Genomic DNA, 11836 nt, shown 5'->3' on the forward strand with positions numbered 1-11836 from the left:
AACGTAAGGAGAAAAGTCGTTTTCATGACTTATTATTTCTCTCTCTCTCTCTTTCTCTCTCTCTCCTTTTCTGCTATTCTTACTCTCATTCATATTGATTTTTTTTCTATTTCTTTAACCGCTACTCTATCCCCCTCCCTCCAACTCTACCCCCCCCCCTTCATTCAAATCACCCCTATTTTTGCGTTTGCATTCTCTCTCCCCCTCCACTCTAATTATCCATCTTTAAATATTTACCACGCCATCTACTCCACCCCCCCTCTCTCTCTCTCTTTCTCTATCTATCTGTCTTCCCTTTTTTAAATATGTTTTTGTCTTCCATTTTCATCAGATCAATACTCTGATCACCATGGCAACTAACTTCACCCTAGACCAACAATGTGAAGGAAAGGAGTGTCAATCAATCACAGATGTGACGTACTACGTGGAGGAGAAGAAGAGACTGTGTGATGACTGCGCCTCTAAAGAAGGATGCATCGCAAGAGTTAAAAGGGGTGTACCTAATATTTATTGTGAAGAACATGATGAAAAGGTAAAATTATATTGTAAAAGTCATGGTAAAGCATTGTGTTATTCATGCGCTATGATCAAACACCGGCATCCTTGCCAGCGACAAGATATAAATGATGCAATAAAAGACAGTGGGGCGAGGCTTACAGTTCTAAAAGAAAAAGGGAGGGACAAATTGAAAGAAGGTCGTCTGTATGAAGATGAAATTGACCAATGCACGAAAGACACAGACACCCATCTACAAGCTTTGAAAGATGAAGTTAATTCGACAATCAAGGAGGCGATCAACATAGATAAAGCCAAGGAGAAGATGCATGCTGACAAAATAAACCAAGAATTCGATGATCGGAATCAAGTACTTCAAGAAGAGATAATGAAGATTAATGCGAAGATTCGAAAGAACAATAAGGAGAGAGAGAAACAACTTGAATTAATCCATACAAATGCACAGATTAGACAAAGACACATGGACAATAAGAAGATTGGTCTTCATAGAGAAATTGATAACATTGTTAAAGAGAAGGATAGGAAGATCAGAGAGTTGATGAAATCATTGCAGGATTACACAAAAACAATAGAGAATGCAATACAAACCATAGATACAGTACTAGGAGACGATAAAAACATTGTTAAAGACGGTCATAGTGTGAACATGTCAGTGAGTGATAAACTAAAGAAACCACTTTATAAGAATTATGTGAAACAAATCACTGATAGAATATCGGGCGTTATGTTTGTGAAGGGTGTTGGGAGAGAGAAGTATGATGGTAGGATTGGTGGGTATGATGGCGAGTGGATGCTTAGTGATACAATCAATGTCAAAGATGAAATTACATGCCCAATTATTGTGGGTTGCATAGATGAATGTAATGTGATCATCACAGATGTGGAGCCAGATAGCGAGCATACATACATGTTAGATATGAACACTAAACACATTCAGAGAGTGATAACAGGTACTGATATATCATGTGTAATCTCCTGTGCATTACTGAATGATGACAAGATAGTGTGCGGTAGATACTGTGAAGGTTGTACAGGGAAATTTTATACTGGATCCATCAGTGTATATAACAGACAATGGATACACATTAATGACGTCACAATACCAAGAAACAAATCTTACGATATCGCGTCATCTTCTGGTCGCTTAACTCGTCTTTTCTCTCGGTTAACTTTTAAAGAGGTTAAGCACACAACGGACGATACCTCATTGGTGTATGTAGCTGTTGACCGTGATGGGATGATCATCGCTGCTGAGTGGGGTAAGTCTAAGATATACGTCATCAACCCAGCTGATAGTAAGATCGTGAATACCATCAAATGTAAAGAGGATGTAGTGATGCGAGGTGTGCTATCATCAGGTCACATCATCGCCCAACCTGGTGATAAGAGAATACTAATCATAGACAGACAGGGTGGTCAAAGGGAAATCCCCCACAGTGATGTCATCTGTGATGTAAGTGTTGATCCTATAACAGACGACCTCTACGTCGTGACATCAGATGATGAGTTCAAGACGTGTATGATTGATCAGGTGATGGGTGGGAGTGAAGTGAAGAAGAGAAGAGTGACGTCATTCCCTCTATCAATTAGAATGACTGATGAGGATGATAGGTTGGATTGCATTTTATCATCTCGTGTAATGATCTCATCATTAGGCAAGATAATTGCTTGTGATGGAGATAGTATTCTCGTATTCGAAAAGAGAATCTCACTATAGAATGGTGATATATCGGGATCAATTATTGAAATAACTTTGACAATTTCTTTATACCATGACCATAGTGATACCATCTTTAGAGAATTATTTGCATCAATTATGTTATTAAGTTGTAGGCCTAATAACTCTCAGCCATTTTAAACATCCCGGTTTAAAATGAACATTTTTTTTTCATAAGTCCGCATCCAAGAACATATCATTCATATGGAAATAGGTCTCAATATCATTTGTTGAATCTATTATATGCGAGGACATATTTCATAATGTCATATTTTCTAGATCCTTATTTGTCCGTGTCATTTTGAAAGATAGATAGCCATACACACCATGATATAGAGGGGCAGATAATGATCAGATTCAACTGAACACGGTGACCGAAAAAATTTAGTTTAGAATGGGCACGCGGACTTACTAGGAAAAGATTCCGGAGATTTATTTAAAAAATTAATGAAAAGATATAAAACAAAATAAATTGGAATCATTCACGCTTAATAACATCAGGCAAGATAATTGCTGGTGATGGAGACGGTATTCTCGTCTTCGAAAATAGACTTACATTATAAACAATTTTTAGAAACACCCTGTATCGTCATGTTGATGTACAGTAAGTCAATGGAGTTTGCAAACCTGACATTGAGATGGTTTCATTTTTCATTTCATTTATTTCATTTTCAACAAAATATAAATCAAATAAATACAATCATAACAAGTCAACATCATAAAAATATATATCAATGTCATAAAATCAACTTGAGAAAGACATGCTATAAAACAGTTACATATAAAATAATCATGTGTAAAGAAATTGTGATCTATAATTTGTGAAAATGGAGGATCCCACTAAAAAGCTAGGCTTGTATGTTGTGGGCTCCTCAAAATCTGACAAACGAGAAATTGATTTTATATATTCAAATCAAATCAAAAACCATGAGAGCCAACAGGAGACATCATTAAAAGAAAATATCAAATAATCAAATGTGAAAATTACGCAAAAAACTCAGGAATGAGAAAATATAGAAAGAAAGCGAATGAATGAAAGAGAGAGGGAGAGAACAATCGGGGGGGGGGGGGATGAGGAATGAATGTGAGACCTGCATATGAACTAGGCCTAAAGAGAAAAAAGTGTAGACAAGAAGAAAAGTAGCGGATGACTGAAAAGGAACTGTGAATAAAGATAAAAATCTGTGATGATGTATTTTTCAGACTTGATTATAAGATTTCAGTAAGAAAGATTTTAACTTTCTTTTGAAAGTGAACAGAAAGGGGGAATTTCTTTCGTTGTGAAGGGAATTCCAAAATTTTGGGTCTTCATAAATTAAAGTATTTTTGGCTTTGAACGTCCTGAAGAGCGGTAAATGGAATTCATCTGATTGCCTAGTTGGGTATTTATGAATGCTCTCATTTTTATGAAACATGTCATGAAAAACAATGGGTAAATTATTGCTATTATATTGATACATAAATTGACCTAATTGAAATGAATATAAATCCTTAATTTTCAAAATCTTGTTTTCGAGAAATAAAGAATTAGTATGAGAGCGTACTGGAGCATTGCAAATAATCCGAATAACCTTCTTTTGCAGTATAAAAATCTTTTCTATCAATGTTTGATGGGTATTCCCCCAAATCAAGAGACCGTAATTCAGGTATGGCAAAATCAATGACGAATAAAGCATAAACTTGTGTGTATGGTTAAACTTGTGTGTATTGTTATTTCAAGATTATGTACATTCAAGAAGAAATAATCTATATTATTACAAACATGTATTTACACCAGGATTCTAGTGCACATTCGATAAAGTATAGAAAAAAAAATCATTCATGTTGAACGCGATATTTAAACGATGTCAGTTAAAAACAGTGCAAGCAATTTCATGCTTAAAAACTATCAATTCAACCGAAATTCTTGTTGGTATACCTTTCGGCGTCAAATTGACCTAAAACATAACGAGAGAAAAAGATTTGAATGGTTGACAACATAAGTTAACAAATGAAATTACGTATCCACCTCCCCAGGAGAGATATTCCAGCCGTTATGACTGGCGGTTCATGCCATAACCCGTCATTTATTCACTCACTTGGGTAAATAAACGGCTAGGCTAGGCTAGTTTGCCGAAGATCAATTAAAGGAATAATAAAAACGGGAATAAAAATTGTGATGATAGCCAAATAATTGCATGTGCGCAGGGGGAACTAATCAGCCCCCAATGGCTGACCTTTGACCGCGCGTATCATGTTTTCAGTGCGCGTGTCGCCACTCTGTCTATTGATAACTCTGATGGAGGCTAATTCCGTTATTGCTTGTCGTAGAAGGTTGATCAAGGTATCAAATTGTTCAGAATTTTATCATCGGTGCATTGATATGAAAAACATGGCAATCCTATGTTGTTACGCGCGCGTAACCGTGCGCGCGCGCAAATTTTTGAAATGCTTAAAATCACCAAAAACGTACTCTGTTTCGGTCAAAAAGCGATTTTGAGCATTTTAAAATTTTGACGCGCGCGTACGAGCACGTCGAAACCTTTACGTGACGTTTGATGACATGGACAGTTGACCCTTGACCTGAAGTTAATGTGATGTAAATATGATTAATTTTTGATAATTGATAATGGAGATATGATTGATAATGTGAATTTACAAAATGGCGTCTAGATGACGTCATGATGACCTTTTTACCTTGAACTTTCGTTCACATGACATGATAATTCCCCATATCTGATTATATTTTGAAGATAATTGATAATGTACATTTGAAGATTTTATGGTAACAAGAAAAGGGTGGAAAAATAAAAATTAAGAAATAAATAATAAAAAAGAAAATTCCTACGAAATTAATAGTTGATCTGTCGATTGACAGATCACCTAAAAAAAAGAAGCAAAGGACGAAGATATATCATCGTGTTACTTTGAGTTATACACATGTATAGAATTAGGAATAAAGGAGTACCGGTAGCGTGAAAGGCGTGCGCGGGGGGGGGGGGACACATGCGTATTCCTGAACCGGAACCAATCATTAAGGAGGTTGGTCTTGTCTGCCATTATTGTATGTACTTTGGCAAGAATGCGTTCTCCGTAAATAAATTGCTTGGACAGGGGACAAATCAATGCCAATCGTCTTTTGTGCAATTCGTTGAATCCGGTCTTTTCTTTGTTTTTGCTCATTTGACATATTTCCGAAAGTAAATACCAGGTTGAAAGTTATTACACTTTTCATGATTGATTGATAGAACAGTTTCAGTATAGTTTTATTGGTGTGAAAACTTCTAAGTTTTCGCAAGTAAAACATTCTTTGATTTGTTTTCTTTTGTACTGATAGACAATTTTGCTTCCATGAGAGCTTATCATCAATGATTGTTCCGAGGTATTTGTATTCATGTACCTGCTCAATGACATCTCCGTGAATACGGTGTGGTTCATGAATTTTATCACCCTTCCGGAAATCAATGATAATTTCTTTGGTTTTACTGGTATTCAGTATGATCGTCACACCAACTGACAAAATTTTTTATCTGTGAGCTTTTTTCATTTGGATCATTGAACAGGTAGCCTGTTATCACGGTATCGGCATACTTGATTATCATAAGAAATTGTTAGGATATGAAGCATTATGCAATATAAAGATTATTCATTCCTACGTTTTTAAGTGTGCTCGCTCAACCATGAAAGTGTAAAAAGTTCGGAAAGTATGAGGTGAGTATGATAAATGATTAAAACAACATCAATTAGGTCATATTTGAAACTGAATTTGCCCCATTGTTCACTTTATAACCTCTCAAAATGAGTCTGTGACATTGAAAATGCCATTTTCCCCATTTGATGAGTGCTCACTCATCCATATCAATTTCATTTTTGCACAGAATTCTGCCTATAGGTTGATCAATATTACTGCCAATTGACATTGCTATAGACAGTTTTGAAAAAAAAGTTCCACCATATTGAATAAGGGGTTACTTATTCTTAAACATATGCACCCATAATGTACACAATGTCTAAGGGAGAGGAATTCAAAATTTTAACAAAAGTAAAATAAAAAATAGGGTTTGTTTCATAGAGGTTTTTTGTTACTTCTGCCAACAGTTTTTTTCATGAAACTTCGCACATGACTTCAGAGTGAAACTATCCAAAAGGCGCGCACACCAAAATAATCATTCGATACGGCACAGAGTTGGGCCAAGACGCATACATTCATAATTTCGAAGCTTCGTATTTCCGAAGGTTCGGTTATTCCGAAGGTTCGTATTTCCGAAGGTTCGTAAATCCGAAGGTTCGTAATTCCGGAGGTTCGTTGATCCGAAAACGAAATGAGGTTCGTAATTCCGAAGGTTCGTTGATCCGAAAACGAAATGAGGTTCGTTAATCCGAAAATTAAAGAAGGTTCGTATTTCCGAAAATGAAATTAATTCATTTTGGTAACAAAAACGGTGTTGTCATTACAAGATTACACGATATAATGCAATAATAGTAAAAACGATTGATGATACATGTGTGTGTTGTGGCTAAAGCATGTATTGCATTAAGAATCGGCTTAATTTCGATTTTATCTGAGCAATTGCTGCCTAAGCAAATGGTTTAAGAATGCAGGGAATAAGTTTGTTGGTCGCGTGCGAGTACCCTCCAAATAAGAGGATTCGTATTGGAGGGGATGTCATTTTTAATAACAGCTTCTGCTGGTAATAAAATAATACTAATGATGATCATAATAATCCAAACGATGATGATAATGAAAATGGTAATAAAGAATATAAATGTTAATAATATTTTATTGATCGTTACGCCTAGTGTTGACAATGTTAATGACGATAAAAATTATAACAGCTTAACATTCAGTGTTCTTTTTTTATCATAATTCATGCGAAATTTAAAAATGGAATGCATTTAAATACGTATCCATCGAACAGTAGCCCTATGTGTGTGTATGTTGCGTGAGGGATGCTCATAAGATTATGAGTGTTGTGTGTTCGTGCATATCAGGGTCGAAGCCATGATTTTCTATGAGGGAGTTCCGAATAAAAAAAAGTTAACCCTTTGTAGTTCACGATCAGTTCCGTTACCTCCCGGGGCTGATCCAGCTTTCCCAATGCGGGGGGTGGGGAATTTTCCTTACATTTTCCCCGATAAAAAACGAGTAGTGTATCTCAAGAAACAAATCAATGCAAGTGTGAAGATCGAATTGATCATTAATCACTGTTTAACATTATGAAGAGGGCAATTTCTTGTTATTAAAAGTGGAGGCAGGTCGGCGGAGAGTATTTTCGTTTAGGGGGGGGGGGGGGAAGTAAAAAGGGCACTTATAACGTCAAAACCTAAGATTATCATCTGCGTGAAGTAGTTGTGTGTTTTGTAGTAATTAAGTTGAGCAAAGCCATTTTGAAGTGATTTCTGATTGATAACATATATATTTACGAAAAAAATCAAATCTGAGGTTGTGGCGCTAATTTCTTTAAAAAGGACATCCTTGTGAGATGTTGAAAGCGCGAATCGCGAGGGCAAGCTATAAAGACATTTCATGTAACAAGACATGAACTTGAATATTTAACTTCCGGGGTAATAATAATAGATGGGAGAAGAGAACTGAAGTGGCTTCCCTTGGTAAATAATATTTATATCATTTTTATAATAGTTATTTTAGGCCTACATGAAATTTCCAAAGGTTTGAGCACGAGATTCGCTCGCAACATCTCACAAGAATGCCCTTTTAACAGTAATTGACCAAAAACTTCACATTTTTTTCCAAACCGCTTGCTCACTACGCTCGCAAATATAAAACCTAAAAATCAGAGATCATTTAAAAAAACTTTGATCAGGTCAGAGCTTATGTTTAAAATTTCTGTTGCGCTTCTTGCTCGCTGTTATTATCTAGTTTAATACATAGATCTCGTTTTGAAGATCACAAACATATTGCCCATCATATTAAAAAAAACTTGCGCTTCGCGCTCGCATTATTTAAAAAAAGGTTTTATCTTATAAGAATAAAGCAAATTATTGACTGCTAGCACTACTGATCATAATACAGAAGCCAGATGAGACAGTTGCTGAGTATGTAGCAGCCTTGCAAGAACTTGTAAATCATTGTGCTTTTGCAAAACTAGATGGACGAGATGCTGCGAGACCAGGTAGTAGAAGGCTGTCACAATCCCCGTATTCGTGAGAGGTTACTATTAGAATCGGACTTGAACCTTCAGAAAGTTCTTGATTTCAGTAGATGCATCGAAGATGCACAGCGAGACTCCAAAGCAATTGCCAAGGGACATGAAAGTGACAGTGAGGTGTATGAACTACACAGAAAGAAAATGAAGGAAGGTAGAGTGGAGGGAAGAGAAAGGAAGAAAACAGAGCAGAAAACACAGAAAAACAGTTGCAGAAATTGTGGAAGTCCATCTCATGCAGCATTCGACGAGAGATGTAAGGCAAGAGAGAGCAAATGCTACAGCTGCGGAAAGACTGGACATTGGGCTAAGGTTTGCCGGAAAAGCAGAAAAGTCCGCAAAGTGCAAAGTGGAGCTGATGAACTTGAAACGCCCAAGGTATTAACCGTGAACACACACCCTACAAAGCCAATAAGGTGTGAAGTTGAGCTCGCTGGCAAAGCCAAGGTTCACATGACTATTGATACAGGCTCTAGTGTGTCAATAATTCCGCTCAGCATCTACAAGAAACACTTTCTAATCGATGCTCTCAAGCCAGCATACGTCAACATTTCAGACTACTCTGAAGGAAACATTCCAGTAGTTGGAATATTTGAGACACAGGTAAAGGTTGGAGCCAAGTCAATGATCGCCAAGATTTTCGTCGTACACAGAGGTTCAGGATTACTGGGCTTGGACATCTTCGACGAGTTGAAGCTTAAGATTGAAGGCAGCAAGCTCTGCGTCGAGACGGTCATAAGTGATTCTCCGACATCAACGTCAGAGTCCACATCGTCTACATCAAGCGACATTCCACAGGGATTCCCTACTTTGTTTGCACCAGGTCTGGGATGTGCACGCAACTTCAAACATCGCGTCAAAGTCAAAGCTAATCATCCGCCCGTTCAACAGAGGTTACGCAGGTTACCTTTATCTGTGAAGGATCAGGGGACCGTTTCATCAACATTTTCTGTCTGACAAGTTGTCAGATCTGACATCTTTCCTTGATTCTGATAGGCTGAGATGCACTGTTACTATAGTAACTGTCGGATGAAATGGGACTTGTCGGATAAAACGTCCGACAAGTCCTTTCATGAAACGCTCCCCTGGTTTCACAAGAATTGAAGCGGTTGGAGAAGGAAGGCGTGATAGAGAAAATAGATTCAAGTGAATGGATCTCTCCCATTGTAGTTGCCGCGAAAAAGTCAGGAAGCATCAGGCTTTGTGTTGATTTACGTGAAGTAAATAAAGCCATTGTTGTTGATAGTTATCCGTTACCTGATATCGGTGAGCTATTTTCTGAGCTGGAAGGATCCACAGTGTTTTCCAAGATGGATCTAGCGTCAGCGTATCATCAACTCGAATTGGATGAGGAAAGTCGCGATCTTACTGCGTTCATCACACATGATGGATTATATCGCTTCAAGAGAGTGCACTGAAGAAGTTGCAAGACGCAGGATTGCGTTTGAACCCTAGTAAATGTCAGTTTTACTTGTCAGAACTCAGTTACTTAGGGCATTGTGTGAGTAGTAAGGGTCTAGCACCTGATGATAGTCATGTCAAAGCTATTCTAGAGGCACCAGCGCCTACGGATGTTAGTAAGCTTAGGTCAGTGTTAGGAATGACAAACTACTACACTAAGTTTGTACCAAACTATGCCACTGTTGTAGAACCAATGAGACGTCTTTTGTGTAAAGATGTACCTTTTGAGTGGGGGGGGGGGGGGGCGAGCAACAAGAGGCCTATGACAAAGTCAAAAGTACGATTGCAAAGAGAATTTTTCTTGGGTTATTTAATCCAAATTTACATACTGTAGTTACCACTGATGCATCTGATTATGGGTTAGGTACTGTACTTTCCCAAGTCAAAGAGGGACATGAGATTCCGATAGCATTCGCTTCCAGGTCATTGTCACCCGCTGAGAGGAAATACTCAACAGGTGAAAAAGAAGCGTTAGCTTGTGTTTGGGCTTGTAACAAATGGTATACTTACCTTTGGGGTAGACACTTTGTACTTAGAACAGATCATAAAGCACTGGTTACCATGTTGAGTACGAGAGGTACAGGTAGACAAACCATGCGTATAGCACGCTGGTCTGCTCAGTTGTTACAATTTGATTACACTGTAGAGTACAAAGCAGGTCGAGAAAACTATGTTGCAGACGCTTTGTCACGCTTACCGTTAGGTGATGAAGAATGGTCAGATGTAGTAGATAAAGAAGAGTATGTTCTAAATCAAGTAAGAGTAGATTCACCTGTCACTGTCAAAGAGTTACAAGATGCAACTAATAATGATGAAGTATTGGTACAGGTCAGAAAGTACATTGAGGAAGGATGGTCTGGTAACCATAAATCCTTTCCTCCTAAGATCAAACCATATCTCATCTTGAGAGATGAATTCTCTATCGTAGATGACATTGTGATGAGAGGGAATAGAATTGTAATTCCAACGTCACTTCAGGCCAAGTTTGTAGATTTTGCTCATTCAGCACATCAGGGCATTGTGAGAACTAAACAAAGGTTGAGAGAAACATACTGGTTCCCACATATTGACAAAATCGTTGAAGAAACAATCAAAAGATGTGTCACTTGTCAAGAAAATGACAAATTACATCGCAGACACAGTGCACCAATCATGCCAATGCCATCGGTAGAATTTCCTAATTCACCATGGGAAAAGATTTCAATTGACATTACTGGTCCTTTTGAGAATGCACCTCATGACCAAAGATATGCAATTGTAGTAGTTGACTACCATAGCAAGTGGCCTGAAGTAGCGTACGGTTTTGTAGCAATGTAACAAGCAGGTCTGTAATACAGGTTCTCAAAACATTGTTCACTAGAGAGGGAGTTCCAACCCATTTAATATCAGACAATGGGCCGCAGTTTGTGTCACATGAGTTTGAAGAGTTCTTAGAAGAGTATGGTATCACTCATGTAAGATCATCGTTGTACTACCCTCGTGCAAACGGCGAGGTAGAACGGTTCAATAGGGTTTTGAAGTCTAGCATTCAAAATGCTATGATCGAAGGAAAAAGGTCTTTCAAAGAGACCACGTTAGATCTTTTGTTGGCATATAGATCTACACCTCATCAAGTAACAGGTCTGTCTCCATCAGAGTTATTATTTGGTAGCAAGATGAGAACCAAGTTAGATGTAAAGGGTAGAATGCCAGTTAAGACTGAAAGAAAGAAGAATGAAGTCAAACAAAGGGTAAAACAAAAACAAGAAAGTCTGAAGAGTACACAGATGTTAAAAGAAAAGCTAGAGTGTCAGAATTCTAATTAGGAAGTTTTGTTAGAGTTAGGAAGCAAAGACATGTGAAGAAAGGTACTCCAAAGTTTGGGGAGAAGAGAAAAATCATAAAACAGAAAGGAAATGCAACATTTGAATTGGATGATCATACAATTTGGAACGCTTTTCATTTGTCCCCATGTACAACAGAAAATCACACTTCTGTTGCTGAAAGAGAAGAGAGT

The 11836-nt window shown here is 37.6% G+C and overlaps 1 protein-coding gene across 1 annotated transcript; it reads left to right on the plus strand.

Annotated features, from left to right (window-relative positions):
- The first annotated feature begins 337 nt into the window (after positions 1-337).
- On the plus strand, positions 338-2233 carry LOC121416670. The gene has a single exon (XM_041610146.1). The coding sequence runs from the start codon at positions 350-352 to the stop codon at positions 2231-2233; it is 1884 nt and encodes a 627-aa protein (XP_041466080.1). The 5' UTR covers positions 338-349.
- The last annotated feature ends 9603 nt before the right edge of the window (positions 2234-11836 follow it).

The sequence above is a fragment of the Lytechinus variegatus genome, chromosome 6 (assembly GCF_018143015.1).
Source record: "Lytechinus variegatus isolate NC3 chromosome 6, Lvar_3.0, whole genome shotgun sequence".
Taxonomy (NCBI): Eukaryota; Metazoa; Echinodermata; class Echinoidea; order Temnopleuroida; family Toxopneustidae; genus Lytechinus; species Lytechinus variegatus.